The sequence below is a fragment of the Pipistrellus hanaki genome, assembly GCF_964339955.1.
Source record: "Pipistrellus hanaki genome assembly, chromosome: 16".
NCBI classification, from domain to species: Eukaryota; Metazoa; Chordata; class Mammalia; order Chiroptera; family Vespertilionidae; genus Pipistrellus; species Pipistrellus hanaki.
The window spans coordinates 31,105,478-31,122,162 of record NC_140518.1 but is presented as its reverse complement, the minus strand read 5'-3'; the positions used below and the strand labels follow the sequence as shown (position 1 = coordinate 31,122,162).

The 16,685-nt window shown below is 63.5% G+C and overlaps 1 protein-coding gene across 2 annotated transcripts; it reads right to left on the bottom strand.

Moving 5' to 3' along the window:
• Nucleotides 1-182: 182 nt before the first annotated feature.
• Nucleotides 183-14,905, bottom strand: ANKRD13B (ankyrin repeat domain 13B). 2 transcript variants are annotated; one of them, XM_084862927.1, is made up of 15 exons: nt 14,353-14,905; nt 7,039-7,174; nt 6,823-6,947; nt 6,696-6,741; nt 5,951-6,094; nt 5,677-5,866; nt 5,535-5,601; nt 4,439-4,520; nt 3,639-3,703; nt 3,292-3,422; nt 3,003-3,160; nt 2,728-2,880; nt 2,113-2,276; nt 1,964-2,040; nt 183-1,565 (listed from the first exon to the last, which is right to left on the bottom strand). In XM_084862927.1, the coding sequence occupies exons 1-15, from the start codon at nt 14,839-14,841 to the stop codon at nt 1,304-1,306; spliced, it is 2,289 nt and encodes a 762-aa protein (XP_084719053.1). In that variant the 5' UTR covers nt 14,842-14,905; the 3' UTR covers nt 183-1,303. The 2 variants fall into 2 exon arrangements, with proteins under 2 accessions (XP_084719053.1, XP_084719054.1); XM_084862928.1 differs by having other exon boundaries at nt 183-1,526.
• Nucleotides 14,906-16,685: the final 1,780 nt, after the last annotated feature.

Below are 16,685 nucleotides of genomic sequence, written 5' to 3'. Positions count from 1 at the left end.
GTGTGAGAGAGTGTGTAGAACAAGTCTCCCAGCCTCTACACATGCTATCCCCAGGCTCCCCGAGACGCTGACAGATGAGCTCAGGATCCAGCAGGCACCCTCTCCCCTCAGGGCCTCCCCACACTGAAGTTCAGAAGGAACCAGGCGAGCGTTCCTCCCAGGGAAGGCAGATAGGAAAAGCCTCAGGTTTGAAGCCTCTTTAATTTGTGCCTCAGAATCAGTCTGGTGCCCCTGGCATCAGGGAGGGGGTAAGAGGAACCGTTTTTCTTTGTTCTTTCTTTCCATCCCTTTGTGTCCCTTCTGAACCTCCGGGCTGAGCCAGGAAGGCCCGTCAGAGAGAACCCGGGCTAGGGTGTGCCGTGGGCCCCTGCCCCCGCAGGGTCTGTGCTTCTCTTGTGGGTGGGGTGGGGCCGGGGAGAGCCGGGGGTTAGCACCATTGGATGAAGGGTTTTAGAATCAGCCCCTGGGCGGGGGCAGGTGGGACACACAACCACAGAGGGCTAGCAGCAGCTGGTGGGAAGGGGTGGGTGGTGGTGCCAGGGCCTCGGGCAACCCCTCTGTATCCAGTCGAGTGTAGGGTCTAGAGCTTGCCCCCAGCCCAATATGTCCCCCATTTGACAAAAAAACATCATGTGGGAGCCAGGCTCGCCCAGGTGTGGGGGGCCACCGTGGGCACCCTCCTGATCACAAAAAAAAATGTCTTGGGGAAAGGGGTCTCCAACCTCTGGCCGCCCACATGGAAGCTGGGACCACCCTGAGACCTGGGAGGGGTGTGAGGGCTGGGGGAGCTGGGCACCCCGCTAAGTGCACTTGACGCTGAAATGCTGGAGTGGGGGAGGGGCCGGGCCCTAGACGTGCTGGTTTGCGTCCGGAACAAAGCAGCAGCACAGCACTTGGGGAGCTCAGCTGCCCCCAGGGGCGAAGAGCGGAAATGCAAAGGCTTCACGGGCAGTGTCCGGGGTGGGTCAGTGAGCAGGCAGCAGGGAGGCCAGCCAGAAGGAGCAGGGATGGGGACGCTGCTCCTCTGAGGACCGGCCTCCCGCTCAGGGCCGCCTGGCTCTGCCCTTGGGCGGGGGAGAGGGCTGAGGGTCAGTTTCAGCCAAGCAGGGGGACCGGGCCGAGCCAGCTGCCTCCTGGCCCGGCCAGGAAAGGTACCCCGGGACCGCGCCGACCCCCTCCTGGTCCAGTGCCTGGTGCCTCCCTGCGCCCCCGAGGCGGTGGCCCTGGCCTCCAGCGCCTGTGCCCGGGCCGGGAGCCTCACTCCGCGGGGCTCACGTGGCGTGGCCGAGGCCGGGCAGCGGCACTACTGCTCGGTCAGCGAGAGCCTCAGGATGCGCTCCAGCTCCTCCTCCTCCTGGCGCGCCCGGCGCCGCCGCTCCTCCTGCTCCCGCGCCGACAGCTCCATGGCCAGCCGCAGCTGCTCGTCGTAGCTCGGGAACACGCGGCAGCCGGGGCCGGGGCCGGGCCGGGGGCCGGGCGCCGCCGTGGGGGTGGCGGGCTGGTGCTGCGGGGTGGGCGGGTCGCTCCTGGGGGCAAGGACGACACATCCAGGGCTCCGGGCGCAACTGCGGGCGAGCGGGGCGGGAGCCAGTGTGGAGGCCCCGGACCGAGCAGCCCTGCCCACCTCCCTGGCTCCCGCCGGGCGTGGCACATCCCAGTCCCTGCAAAGCCCATCCTCCGAGGGGCAGCAGCCAGCGCGTGTGGGCATCTTCTCGAACCCTGGCCCTGACATCTGGCCCGGGGAGGGTCCGGAGGCCATGAGGAGTTCTGCTCACCCACCCGCAGGGCCAGAAAAGGGTGTGGTAGAAACCACTTTGATTCCAGAGGTTCTTCTGGGCCGGAGGGGCTGTTCGGTGAGCAGTGTCCTCACCCACTGTGACAGGGTGTTGGGGTGTTTTGTGCGGGGGGACAGGGGGTAGAGAAAGGGGGAAGGGGGCATCTCCAAATCCTGGTGGACACTGACCTGTCCTGTCGGCGGCCCTCGCAGGACATGGGGTGAGTGCCCGGCTTGCTGTTGGTTAGCGCCTCCCAGATGGTGACCTGGCGGGAGAGGCGGGGCCGGTCGGCTACGGGGCACCGCGGGCAGGTGGCCCCTGGTCCCCGGGCACGAACCTGGTCGTACTCACTGCCTGCCTCAAGCAGGCTCTGCTGGATGGCGAACTGCAGGAGGTCGTCGTCGTCGTCATGGCTCACTGCCTCCCGCTGGCCCCCCAGCACGCTGTAGCCTCGCGGGGCCTCGAACAAGGCGGGAGAGATCTCGCATCCACGGCAGGAGGCTGAGGGCAGGCTGAGGTCAGAGTGGCTCCCAGGGAGGGGAAGAGGGCTCTGGACAGGGGGCTGGCGGGCGAGCTCAGGGGGGCAGGGCGAGCTCAGAGGGGCGGGGCGAGCTCAGAAGGGCGGGGCGAGCTCAGAAGGGCAGGGTGAGCTCAGGGGGGCGGGGCGAGCTCAGGGGGGCAGGGCGAGCTCAGGGGGCGGGGCGAGCTCGGGGGGGGGGGGGGTGCAGGGCGAGCTCAGGGGGGCAGGTGAGCTCAGAGGGGCGGGGAGAGCTCAGGGGGGGAGGGCAGGGCGAGCTCAGGGGGGCAGGTGAGCTCAGAGGGGCCGGGAGAGCTCAGGGGGGGAGGGCAGGGCGAGCTCAGGGGGCGGGGCGAGCTCAGGGGGGGGAGGGCGAGCTCAGGGGGGCAGGCGAGCTCAGAGGGGGCGGGGCGAGCTCAGGGGGGCAGTGCTCACTTGTGGAACTGGAGCTGCTGACGCTGGAGGAGTCGCTGCCAGGGGAAGGGGTCTCGCTGCCGGGGCTGCCCCGCACGGAAGGCACGGGCTCGTCGCAGCCGTTGAGGTTCCCGAAGGTGATGCGGGCGTTGAGGATGTGGAAGATCGGGATTTCTGAGGATGAGGAAACCATCAGGTGCCACCACTCACGCCATCACCCCGTGGGCCCCCCTCTCCCTCTACACCCACCCCAGCCCCATCCCAACAGGCCCGGGGCAGTGGGCCCGGCGGCTCACCAATCTTGACGGGAAAGCCAGGAGGCAGGCGCAGGGTAATGAAATCCCGGAGCTTGGCGAAAAGCGCGTTGCTCACAGCCATGAGGTCGATGATGGGAGCTACCTGCTCACACAGGGACAGGGGGTGCTCCTCACAAAGCCACAGCTTGGCCTTGAACCTGCCCCCCCGGGGTCCCAAGGGGTGAGGGACATTGTAGAAATGATGCTCCCGGAACCTTCTGGAGCCCCTGCCCCCCACCACCACCATCCTGCCCTGCCCACCCCCCCTAGAGCCAGCCGGGGGCCTCACTTCTGTGTCTTGGTGGTCAGTTCCATGGGGCGGCCCATGTCACGGCTGCCAAGCTCGAAGTTGGGGTTGAAGTACTCGTCCGCGGTGATGGCAGTGGGGTTGGCTCGGCTCAGAGTCTGGGTGATGAGGGTCTGCACCGCACGGGGAGGGGCCATGAGCCCTTCTCAGCCTCGGATGCCAGCCCGGCCGTTTGTATCCCAGGCCTGGAGCCACCCCCACTGCCACTGAGGTCTTGGGCATCGTGGGAAAGAGGTCCTCACAGGCATGCCACGCAGGACACCCTCCGGGCCTTCTCCCGAGCCACATCCGTACCTTTCCACCAGCGCCCCGCCCTGGCCCACACTCACCCCGTTTTGGGGGCCCCCATGCTGCTCGGCGATTCCCAGGAAGGACTGCAGCGGTGTCTTGCAACCTGTGAGAAAGGCGGCATCCTGGAGGACACCGCAGCCCTCGGAAGTCACAGCACCCAAGTCCGAGGCAGGAGGAAGACCCCTGGGGGCGGGGCGGCTGCTTGTCCACCCCAACATCCGGGCACCTTCCTCTGAAGGGGCTGAGGACGCCAGGGGCGGGGCCAGGACCACTATCTCTACAGCCGGCAGAGAAGGCAGGCCTCGGGCTCAGGGTAAACTCCCAGCATCACCCTCCGGTCGATGGCACTGGACACAAATACCTGCGTCTGGTGAGCAGTTCTGGAATATACATGTGTGTGTATGTTTTCTCTCAGGCACCTCCATATTCACTTGTTCTCCTGTGAGGTGGGGATTGTGTCTCTGCTTTGGACACCATAAATGATGCCCAGAACGTCAGGTGTAGGAGGCACAGGGCATCAGTGGCAGGGCCCGGACTTTCTGCCCAGAGTGTGTCTCACTAGGCTGGAAGGGCCAACCAAGGGCAGCCATGACACTTCTCTCCCGTCCCAAACCCCATGCAGACTCTGGTCACGGAGCCCAACCAAATGATGCCTTGGAATCACGTGGGCAGCATGCGGGCAGCCACTACCAACTGTGAGGCCTCGGCCCTTGAGTGGGAACCTATTTGCCTGAATAGACGACCCTGGCTTTTGCACGGATGTCAGAGGGGATGCTGATGGAGGTGTTCACGCGGCAGCCGGTTCCTCACAGCCCCCAACGTGCCTCTGCCCCGTTACCTTTGACCTTGCCCTTGTGCTGTTCTGAAAGATGCTCTGTCCGTGTCCGAGTGATGAGTTCCACATTGGATGCCCCGTACACCTGGGGAGAGATGAGAAAGGGCTCACAGACCACTGGCTCCCCAGGACTTTCCGAACTCTTCCTGCAAGGAAGGGCCTGGGGCAGGAGAAGGGAGCTGTCTGCTCCTCTCCCCAGGCCTTTGAGCAAGTAGATCTATGAGGTCAGTAATTCATTCTCTCATTCATTCAGCAAACATTTTGTGAGGAGTCTGTGAGCTGGGCTCTGAGGCGGGCATCAGGGATACCGTGGTGCACAAGCACAGCCAGACATGGTCCCGGCCCTCTTGGGGCTCACGGTTAAGTTGAAGAGACAAGAAAGTCGACAGTGCCCATGTGATGGGGACATGCCTCAGTGTGGGGAGCGCAGGGCTGAGGGGACAAAACGCGGAGACTCTGACCAGCCTACAGAACCCAGGAGACTCCAGGAGGAGAACACAAGCCCTGCAGCACCTGCCGGCCCCTTCGCTCCGCGGGGGCACCATGTGGCCCTGGCGGGGGCGGTGGGGTCCCAGAGGGGCCTGGCTGTGGGGTTAGGTGGCCGGGGTCTGAACCTGAGCTGTCACTCACAGTTATGTGACCGTGTGCAGGTCAATTAACCGCCCCAAGCCTCCTTTTCCTCCTCCTCAGATGGGCCGACATCCTACTTCATAGAGGTGTTGTGAAGGTTATTGAACCATGGAAGGGGTTCAATAATCATCTGTAAAATGGGATTAATAATAGTACCAACCAGAAGGGGTTGTTATGAGGATTAAATGAGCACATGTGTGTGTATGCCTATGTGATATGTACATGTGTATGTGCATGTGTATCTATACATATATGTAAAATGTCAGAACGGCGCTTTGAACATGAATATAGTAAGTGCTCAATAAGCCCTGACCATTCTCCTCAGCTGCCTCTTACACTGGTGCCCTTCCCTCAATGCTGCCCGGCGTCTGCAGCCCCGAGGCTGAGAGAAGGTTCAGGAGACCCTGACCCAGCTCCCCGTGGGCGGGAGTGTGGCGGGGTCTGGCACCAGGGAGCTCCAGGGCCTCACCTTGGCCTCGTACCCGTTCACCATCTCCGTCTTCTCGCTGCGCCAGCCCAGGATGCCCGTCTTGTTCCTGCGGGGTCAGAGCGCCCAGGTGAGGAGGCAGCCCACCGGGCAGGCTCCGGGCCCCCGAGACCACCCCTCTCACCTCTCAAAGGAGATGTTCTTGGTGTCGAGCTGCGTGGTGACCACGGGCGCCGCCAGCCGGCTCAGCACCTGCTCCTCCGTGGGCTGGACGGCGGCCAGCAGCAGCTCGCGGTCCTGCCCGGCCAGGGCCAGCGTCTCCGTGTGCACCACCCGGCGGTCGTGGTCGATCTCCATGACCACGGCGCTGGCGTCTGCGGCCGCGGGACAGCACGGGGGTGAGGGCAGCCCGGGGCTGCCTCCGGCCGCCCCGCCCGCCCGCCTCCTGCCGGCCTGACCTTGGCCCCTGAAGACGAAGCTGCGGTTCCCTCGCTGCCACGTCATGTGGTCGAAGCCCAGCAGGGTGGTGTCCACCCGCAGGTTCTGCCCGCTCTTCCACACTCGGTAGGTGTCGCTGGGGCAGATCTTGGACACCAGGGGCACTAGGTGGGAGGGAGGGTCAGAGATGGCTTCGATTTGCCAGACTCACCCAACGAAGGCCACGTCAGGGCAGGGGGCCAGGTGTGGCCGGGAAAGGATAAGGGAACTGGTAGGCGATAAATTGCTCCCCCCCAGTGTGTGCCGGCCCCCCCATTCCCCCAAACATAGACCACAGTCACTCAGATATGAGCAACCTGAGGTCGGAGACAGGCCTGTGTCAGCCACCACCCAGTCCCTAATACCCACCATCCACTCCATCCTTCACCCATCTCCCAACAGATTCTCATTGAACACCTACTGTGTGCACAGTCACCGGGGATACAACATTGAACAAGACAGGACCCCTGCCATCTCGGAGCTTACCTACCAGCGAGGAGTGACAGGTAACAAACAAATGAGCAACTCAGTGCAAAGAGGAGGAAATAGTAAGAACGGGATTGAGGCAGTGCCTGAGGCGGTGCGCTAAGGCCCGGCTGGTGGCCCTGAGCCGAGAACCGAAAGATGAGGAGCGACAGCAAGAGCTACGGGGAGAGCGTGGCGGGCGGGGGAGCGGCAGGGGCAAAGGCCCCGAGGCCCAGGGAGACCCGCCCGGCCCCCTCTTACCCCAGCTCGTGAACTCCCACTTCATCTCCACGTAGAAGTCCTGGGCCTGGAGGGTGAAAGGAGAGTGGCGAGCCAGCGCTGCAGACCGGGCTCCGGGCCTCCGCGGGGCGGCCGAGAGGGGCCTCACCTTGCGGAGCTTCTCCAGGAGCACGGGGATGCCCGCCAGCCGCTTCACCGCCCGCTGGTAGTCCCGGTACCGCAGCACCAGCTGCACCAGCTCCAGGTCTCGCGTGCTCACGGCCTCCTGCAGCACTGGGGGCGGGGCGGGGGAGGCGGAGGCGGGGGTGAGGATACGGTGCTGGGGAAACCCTGACTGGGGGCCTGGGGTTGGCAGGGTGCCCACCTGTCCAGCCGCTGCGATTCTCCCTGCCCACATCTGCACCGTGTGCCAGCAGCACACGGGCACACTCGAGGTGCCCCAGCGTGGTGGCCAGGTGCAGGGGAGTCCGCCCACGGGGGTCCAGCTGCTCGATGTCCACCTGGAGAAGGAGGTGAAGGCGAAGCCCTGGTCACTTCCAAAGCAGTCCCCCCACCCCGAACCCAGAGCCTCTCAGAAGGCAGCAGCTGCCTTGCCACCCGCCTTGCGCGTCGCGTGAAGCAATGGGAAGACAGACGTGGTTAGCTGGGGCCAGGGGAGTGGAGAGGGGCTTGCGGGACTGGACAGGAAGTAGCTCTGAGAGAGGGAGGGCCTTCCTCCTTTCCCATCCACTAGGTCCCCTGACAGGTCCCCTCCTCCATGCCCAGGGGGCTGCTGTGGAGAGTAAGCCTGGGGCCGGCAGGTGGTCTAGAGAGGCTGCGGGCCAAGCAGGGCCGCCGAGACGGACACATCCCAGGCGCCCAGGCCCACCTCAGGAAGGGCCACCAATTTCATCCTTGACGCTATCACTGAGATTTAGCAAACAGTGGCAGAATTACATTAAAGGAATGAAAGACTATGTTCATGGTACAACTTCAAACCCATGCCCAGTGCCTGCAGAATACTATGTACTATCATTTTTTAAAACATTTTTTTATTGATTCAGAGAGGAAGGGAGAGGGAGAGAGAGAGAAACATCAATGAGAGATAACCATTGATTGACTGCCTCCTCCATGCCGCCTACTAGGGATCAAGCCCGAAACTCAGAAGGGCATGTGCCCTTGACTGGAATCGAACCCAGGACCCTTGAGTCCACAAGCCAATGCTCTAGCCACTGAGCCAAACCGGCTAGGGCTGTGAGAGCCCAGCCCCATCCCTGCCTCAGCCAGATCACCCCCTCTCACCCCAGCGGGAGAACAGAGAAACCGGAAACACAAAGGCCTCTGGGTATGGACACTTGGGGATCCTACAGCAAGCAGGCCCTCTTGCCACCCATCACCTGCCAGGAGCACCCAGGCACCAGTAAGCTCCACAGCCCCATTCTTCTTCTTTTTCAAATTGATTTAAGAGAGAGAAACATGGATTTGTTGTTCCACTTATTTATGCATCCGTTGGTGGTTTCTTGTATGTGCCCTGACCGAGGATCGAACCCACCACAGCCTTGGTGTATTAAGATGACGTTCTAACCAACTGCGCTACCAGGTTAGGATGCCCTATTCTTACTAGTAAATATGCCCCCACAGGCAGGGATGACTGGACATTTGAGGAAAGCTGCCAACATAAAAGAGACCAAAACAGGCAAATGGATTTTTTAAACCCAGAGAAAACACTGTCAACGCAGGAAACAGAAGAAAACTTTTTTGGAGGAAAACAGCAGTTTGCATCCTCAGAGAAATAGGAAAAGGTCCTTGTACTCACAAAACAGATCGGGACAGCGTGGCCTCCCCATGACCTCCGTCTCCTGGCTTCCTTCCGGCCAGCCATTCCCGGCCAGCCGCACCTGCCCCAGTGCTCCCTCCGCAGGAAACGGCCTCATTCACTCCCTTTCCAGGTTACAGAGCCTCCAAACCCTGTCTCTCTCCCTTTTCTCTCACCTTTTACACCTAATCTACTGGCAAAACCTCACCTTAGCAGCTCTCCCTTCAAAACAGGTCCAGAGTCTTCTCAGTTTCACCCCCTCGGGCTGCCATCTGCCTCAGGCGTCCCGTCTCTCACCCCGGTGGCCTAGATGCCTCCTCACCGGTCTCTCCTCCCCCCTCCCGACTCCTGCCTCAGGTCCAGCCCCACAGGGCCCAGCCAGAGCAGCTGCCGCCATCCCTCGAAATGTCCCCCGTCCCCCAGGTCCTTTAGCTCAAAGCCTGCCCGTGGCTTCCCACCCCATAGGACGGGACGTCTCCTTGAACTCATGCGCTCCCCGCCTCTGCTCCCTCCAGACTGCACTCCCCACCCCCGCCTTCCCCACAGCCATCTTCTCCCCACGCGGGAGAGCCACCCGCTCAGGCCGCTGCTCATGTCACCTCCTCAGAGAGGCCTGGCCGACAGCACAGCCTCGGTGACAGGCGCTATTTGTCTGCCATTGACCCTTACCTCGCATTGGTTCTCTTTCAACACAAAATCGCTGGTTGGTTGGTTTGTTTGTTTTCATGGCCTCCCGGACCTGAACTGTAAGCCCCACGGAAGGAGGGTCCCTCTCGGCTCTGTTCACCGCTGGACACTCAGGTCCCAGGCAGCCCTGACCCCTAACTGGCATGTAACCAACCCATGTGCAACCAGCACACAGATGACTAAGCCTGAGGGACACGGGGAGGGGACGGCAATAAAGGGTGAGATGGCCGAAACCAGTTTGACTCAGTGGACGGAGCATCGGCCTGTGGACTGGGGGGCCCCGGGTTCGATTCCGGTCAGGGGCATGTGCATTGGTTGTGGGCACACCCCAGGTGGGGGGTGTGCAGGAGGCAGCTGGTCGATGATTCTCTCTCATCGACATTTCTAACTTTCTGTCCCTCTCCCTTCCTCTCTGTGAAAAATCAATAAAATATATTTTTTTTAAAAAAGAAAGAAAGGGTGAGATGGATAAGCCACGGGATAGTTGCGGACGTATGCTGCTGATAATCGTGGAGGTGAATAACACAAGGTGGTCGCCTCTGGGGAATGAGGTGCGAGGTGGGAGAGGCGGAGGGAGGACCATGCTTTTCATTATAAGCCTTCTACCGACAGTTAAATATTTTAAAACACGGATAGGAGCTCCTTTGTCAGAAAGAAAGCACTTTAAATTATTTATGTTATTTTTTCTAACCTGTGTTGGCATTTCTTCATTTTCAAATATGCCAGGAGCCTCCAAAAAGGGTCCCTGGCTGGCCCCTGTGGCCGGCGGAGCTGTGACTCAGAAATGTGAGTGGCTCCCCTGCTCCTCCACTCCAGCTCCCCACGGAGGAGGGAGAGCATGGGACCCTCAAGGCCCCGCACGGGTGGGGTCCTGAGCCCTGGGGTGGGAGGGGGGAGGGCCCACAGACCCTGAGCGGGCTGGGCAGTCAGGCCTCCCTGTGGGGCTGCCGCAGAGCCATCTCACCAGCCCTGCCCCGGAGGCTGCTGCTAACAAGGCCCCAGGGAGCTGGCAGGACACCCAGCCTGGCCCCGGGGCTCCAGCCGCTGCCCGCCCCCTGCCCCCTCAGGTGCCTCCGTTCCAGGCTCCAGAGAGAGAGGCTGGCACTGCCTGCAGGGCAGGGTGCCCCTCCTCCCTCCCACTCCTCCAGAGATCTACCCACACCCTCCCCGGCGTCCCCAGGGCACAGCTGTTTTCCAAGGGCCCTGCCTGTACCCAACCGAGCCCCACAGACGCCCCCACCTGCCCAAGCAGAGCCTCACAGGGGAAGCGGCCCCCGGCGGGAGAATTCATTAATTTCCCCAGCAAAGCCTGGAGCTATTTAATTGCTGGAATGAAAAGGTTTCCCGTGAAACCCAACACCGTGCTCCTCTCGGAGAGAATGGGAACCCTGAAACCCAGCAGGCCTCAGCCGGAGCCACACGCAGGGGTCTCTCCAGCTTAAGAGCCAGGGCTCCCGGGAGGTCCCAGCTCCCCAGAGGTCCCCCCTCAGGCACACACACGTGCATGTGCACGCACCATAAGGATGCACACTCACACCCCTGCCTCCACACTCACCGTATGTGTGTACCCAAAGGGTGCAAGCACATGCGAGCCAGCCGCCCTCTGGCTCTACAGGTGTCTACTCATGTGTAGCACGCGTGATGGCTGCCAGCATACCAGCACATGCACACCCCTCACATCCACACGCAGGTGCGGGGTGTGTTTTCAAACTCGTTTAGCATTAGCAGGATCCTTTTGTTAGGTGAAATCTTACAAGGACACACCAAGTGCACAGACTGAGCGCGGGTGCTGGAGAGGAAGGGAGCGGGCCCCGTGGGTGAGGCCTGGCCTGCTCAGTCTTTCTCTTCCCTGGCCCCCTCCCTCCTCCGGCCCCAGGGGGACAGCTGGGGTCTGGTGCGGTCACTGCTTCCCAGTCCTCCCGCCGGCCCCTGAGGTGAAGGGACGGGTATGTCTGAGTCACGCAGGGGGGAGGGAGGCAGGATGCTCCCTCAAGCTGGGCTGAGCAGGTGGGGGTGGCCCCTGCTAACTCTCCCCTCACCCCGCCTCCTCCATCCTGCCCCACGCAGCCCCGCCCCTCAGCCCAGGCACATTGATTTCTGGTTTCTGGGGTTTGTGGCTCTCTCCCCTGAGCTTCCCAACCCACCGGCTGTGGCGATGGCCCACACCTGAATGCTCACTTTGGGGGGGGGGGTGAAGGGGGGGCATAGGTGCTGAGGAACACAATAGGTACCTCGGGAGGGGCAGCGTCTGAGCATCTGGGGGCCCCGCAATCCCATCTCCCCGCCTCCAGGTCAGAGGGATGCGCTGGGAGAGCAGGAAGGAAGCCCGTGGTGGAGGCAGCCCCAGGAAGAAAGATGTTTCCCTAGAAGCACAGCCTGGCCCTCTCCAGAGGGCCTGTTGCCAGGGGAGGAATGCTGCCCCCTCCGCCCTCCCACAGGGAGCCGCACCCGCCAGCCCCCCCCCCTCCCGCCCCCAGGGAACTCCAGAGACTGGTGACTCCAGAGCCAGGACCATGGCCAGCTGGCTGTGCCGTCCTCAGGACTTTGCCAGCCAAGAGGGAACTGGCACATCCCGGCCCCCTCCCAACCCGGCAAAGAAGGAAGCCGGGCACCCAGCAACCATGTGCTGCTGGGCGCCAGCGAGGGGTGGTCCTGGACCCTTCCCTTCACCGAAATACACCCTCAGCACCTCCCGTCTCCCGACCACTCCCTGCTCCCAGCCCCCAAAGGAGCTGGGGGTGGGGACTGAGCACAGCCCATGAACTTGCTCTGGGGCCTGCCATCCCATCCCATCCCCCTCTCCGGCAGAAGCATTGCCAAGCCTGCCCACAGGAGGGCCTCTGCGGGGCTTCTCGCCGCTGTGCCAGGTGACAGCCGGGGAAGCCCAGATGCTGTGTTCTGTGACGGTTAGTGCCAGGAGGACCAGAGGCCAGGGCCTCCCAGCCGGAATGCCAGGAGTTGGCGGTGGCTTTAGGATGGTGGGTGGCTGCCCCCAGGCCCACCCTCTGCAGGACACGGTAGGCTGGGCACCTTCCCCTCTCCCTGGGAGCCGGAGGCCCCGGGGACCGAGCAGGGCACGTGTGGACGCAAGTGTCATTCTGGGTCAGGCCTGAAGATAAGACACAGCCAGGGGCCTCTCCCTCCCAGACTGACTGGCACTCCCCTTCGTGGCATGCGCAGAGCCAAGGAGAGGACTGGCCTGATTCCCCGGTGGCTGAACAAGGGTTAACCTCAACCAGTGCCCTATATTCCCCCTGGCCTGGATCGGAGCAGGTGGTGTCCATTTCCAGGAGACACTACCTCACCGGGCGGGTGGGGGCGGGGATGGGGTGAGGCTGGTGCCCGGTGTCTGTGGCAGCCTGAGGGGAGGGAAAGAGGAGCAGGCACAGCAGCCCCGAACCACCGCTCCCTACAGCGGGCTCCGGAGCTCACCGCCCCAGCCTCCCCGGGGAAGATGGCTGCCGGACCAAGCACCCTCCTCGGAGGGGCCTGGGTGAAAGAGCCTTGCCTCCGGGGGCCTCTTGCCTCTGCCCAGTCTCTGCAAAAATAAGACCACCCACCTCTGCAGCCAAGGAGTGTGACTGAGGCATTCCGTCTACCAACCCTTCCACCCACCATCCCTCAACCATCCCGTCAGCAAGTTCCTCTCCGGCCAGCCTTAAGTCCCTCCAGCTGTGACCTCCGTCAGAAACTGGTCTTCTTCTGTCCTCGGGGGACAGAGCAGGGGAGAGCGGGGAGGGACCGGACAGTCCTCGGCTCAGCACCCGGCCCATCACACTGCCCGTCCCCGGTCACACATCCCCGGAGCGAGTCCACCTCTGGCCTCGCTCTCTGCGCCAGGCCCCTGTAGCTGAAAACCACCTCCTCGAGGATGGACAAACATGGGCACAGTCTGAGGATCAAGCTCCAGCACCCCTGTGTGAGCGGAGGTCAAGCGTGAGCGGACACCCCAGCCAGCCCAGACACTTGGAGGCTCAGGTCACCCCAACATCTCCCGGGACGGCTCCGCAGCCATGATGCTGAGCTGGTTGGGGGGCTCGGCGGTCGGCTTCGGAGGCGCCCTGGGACCTCCGCCTGCTTCGCTGTCTGGCGATGCCCTCCTCCTGCCTCGGGAAGCAGGCAGCTGTGCAGACTGAACTCCCTGTGACTCAGGAAGCGGCCCCCAGAGGGGGCAACTCCTGGGCAAACCACTCCCAGCCCACGGCCCCAGGGCTGCGGCCCAGTCTGCAGGCCTCGGCGGAGGCCACGTGGGGCAGGCGGGGCCCAGCTCCGGCTCCTGCTTCCCCCTGCGGAGGCGGACTGCCCTGCCCAGTGCCTACCTGTGGTCTGGGGGACCAGGGGGGGAGTTGGGAACCACGTGTGACCTGTGCCTGCCTGCCTGCCTGCCTGCCTCCTGGAGAATGACCAGGAGACCCCACATTCTTGGAAGCCACTGTGGAGCAAAAGCTGGCTGACCCATCTGTGCTCACTGACTTGCAAGAACCAGGGAGCCTGCTGTGTGTGCAGAACCTCAGATCTTCCCGGCGGCCCGTGGCTCCCAGCTTCCTTCGAACCTAGGAGCCAGGCCCAGCACCAAAGGGCAGGAGAGCACCTTTCAGCTCGGGGCTTCCCCAAACGGTCTCTCTCTCTCCAACACCCCATTACCCAGCCGGTCCTGGGGTCTGAGGGGTCCAGGGGCTCTGCCCAGCCCGAGAAAAGATAAGCACTCCCCGTGAGGGCAGAGGGCAGAGGGCACTGGGTGGGGCTGGAGCCAGGGAGTGTCACTCAGCCTATTCTCTGACCCTGGGTTTATGGACACACAACAACCCCCCCCCCCCCCGCTCCGCCTTGCCCACCTCCGCACACTCCCCCGGAGGGAGGTAGCTGAGCGGGGCGGATTCTCCACCACATGGAACACGGGCTGAGCCGGCAGCCCCTCCCGGAGCCCTCCCTGCCTGGGCGAAGGAGGAGCACGGTGCCCCCCACCCCAGCTGGGAAGGTCCGGGACACGTGCGGGGCGCCCGTCCCCGGCGGAGGGACGCGGGCGCCGGGCAGCCCCCGCCCTCCCTCCGGCCCCGAGCGCGGCCGCCGCGGCTGGAACAAAGAAGCGCCGCGAACTCGCCGGGAGGCGGGCCGGCCGCGCCCCCTCCCCACGCCGGGCGGGCGGCGGGCGTGCCGGCCGCGGGGTCCCCGCCGCGCCCTCCGCCGGCGGCTCACCTGGCCGGCGCCGAGCTCCCCCTCCAGCTCGCGGTGGCGGTTGTGCCACACCAGGTAGTGCAGCGGGTACCTGCCCTCCGGCCCCTTCCCGGCGGCGGCGGCGGCGGGGAGCATCGCCCGCTCCTCATGCCGGGGCCGCGGCGCCCGGCCCGGGAGGAGGGACGGCGCCGGGGCCGGGGCGCGGGGCCGCGGGGCGCGGGGCCGGCGCTGCCTGCGGGCGAGGCTGCGGCGCGGGCATGTGCGAGCGGCGCCGGCGGGCGGAGGCGGGCGGCGCGGAGAGGCCCCCCCGCCCGGGGAGGAGGAGGGGGAGGGAGAGGGAGAGGGAGCGGCTCTGGCGGCGCGGACTCGCGCCCTGTCTCCCGCACCCCCGCACACAAAGACGCCGCTTGGCGAGGGGAGCGGGCGCGGGGGCGCACAGGGCGCGGGGCCCCGGGGACGCCGCCGCCGCCGGGACGCGCGCCCACAGCCCCCGGCTTCCCGCAGCCGCATAGCCCGGCCCTCTGCCGGAGCGGCTGCGAGGGATGCGGGGATGCGGGGGAGAAGGGAGGGGGAGCTGGGTGCTCCAGACAGGGCTGGTTATAGCGCGGCCCCGCGGCATGATGGGGCTTGTAGTCCGCCTTGTGGAACTGGGGGTGGCGAGTGGCCGGGGAGTGCCCCGCACTCTCTCCCCCTCATCCCGTAAAAGCGCGGGAAAGGAGACAGGCCTGGCCGAAACGCAGGCAGCGTCCTGACGCCAGGTTGCGCCCCAGCCGCTGGCATTTTGTCTTTTGATGGGGAGAGAAGAGGATACAGGCCTCGCTTCAGCATTGGGAGGTGTGGGAAGGTGTGGCCTTCAGGATTGAGTTTGGATCCCAGTAGAAGGTGAGAAAGGATCCAGATCCTCTGAAGAGTGACTGGTTGGGACTCCGGAAAAGGTAAGGGGCTTTGGTACCAATGATCATTGGAGCGATCATTGGAGCAATCAGGGGTCTGACGCCTGCATTATTATATAGGAGTCTTCCCTGCCCTTTTATAAAATTAAACTCCATGTTCCACACTTGACATTGGAAAGAGAATGTCCAGTCAGGCTGCGAGGACTGCCCCCCTTCCCCATACGCCGTCCTCTGCAAGGACCAGAGTGGGGCTGGGCCGAGAGAGCAGCAAGTGGCAGCTCCCCACCTCCACCCCTCCTGTGTGGTCCCCTCAGGAGAGAAAGTGGCTGATTCCAGACACGGTCACCTTCCTAAATAACCCCAGGGCAGGGCGGTCCTGCCAGAAGGGTCCTGCAGATGCTGGGGTAGACGTGGATTTGGCCTCTGTGGGGAGAACCTAGAGGCTTGGTCCAGTCCTTGGAGGACAGAGGGACTGGGATGTTAGAGACTCGAGTTAGAATTCCTCCTAACCAACTGCCTGACCTTAAGCAACCTGCTTAAATAGTCTGGTTTCTCAGACCACTCCTCTCTAACATAAGACCGGAAACTGCCTCCTGGGGTGAGCTAAAGAGGGTGTCTGCCGGCGGAGCATCCCTCTCCCAGCCAGGCGGACTGAGACAGGTGTGGCAGGGACCAGGCACAATGCCTTGGGGAGGCCACCTTAGAACCAGATGGGAAGAAGGAATTCCACACCAGCCCTACTTAGAACACTCCAGGAAGTGTTCCTGTGGGAGGTGCTAGCGAAAGCTTGCAAACTCTCCGCACCTCGCTCAGGTTACTCTGTGTGGTCTTCTCCCCTCCCTCCTCCACACCCTGCGGTGCCAGGCCCGGGGGGGGGGGGGGGGGGGGGCGGGGCAGGATGAGGGAAGAGCAGACGGCCTCGCCCCTTTCTCCAGCCTGGGAGCAGCCAGCAGCCGCTGGTGTCTCTGGCTGCCGGGGGACCACTGCCCAACTCTGCCACGAGGGGGCAGCAGAGCGTCGTGGCTGCAGCCTGAGTTGAGGAGGGGGCTGGAGGGGGGGGGGTGGGTACCGCTAGGAGTGGCCGGGAGAATGCCTGTACGTTTTCCTTATTAAATTATTTTTGGAACCTTGTGTGTGGTTTCTCTTTAACTGTTCTTCTTCCTGAGGTGACGACATCTCCAGAAGAAAATCCTGAACTCTTTTTATCCCTAGCCCCAGGCCCAGGGCTGTGGCGGGGTGCGGGGGGTGGGGGGCTTCCGGAATAAAGTTTGCAGTGTGGGTCCGCGCCTGGGCCCCTCCCAGGTAGTCCTGGGGCAACCTGCTGAATCATAAATTTCCCCCTGAAAAATCTTCGAAGAGAGCTCAGCCTGGGTTGGGGGGTCGGGGGCGTGGGGGCACTATCCCCCGGGCATCCGACTCTCTCTCTTTGCAAAGGAAGCCATACACAGACACTAAGCCCAG

Excerpts from the sequence above, each read along its gene's own strand:
- ANKRD13B (XM_084862927.1), bottom strand. The coding sequence starts at position 14,841 with ATGCGGCTGCGGGAAGCCGGGGGCTGTGGGCGCGCGTCCCGGCGGCGG. Across the intron at positions 2,881-3,002 it reads TGGCTTTCCCGTCAAGATTG|AAATCCCGATCTTCCACATC; the intron begins GTGAGCCGCCGG and ends CCTCATCCTCAG. Across the intron at positions 1,566-1,963 it reads GAGGGCCGCCGACAGGACAG|TTGCGCCCGGAGCCCTGGAT; the intron begins GTCAGTGTCCAC and ends GCTCGCCCGCAG.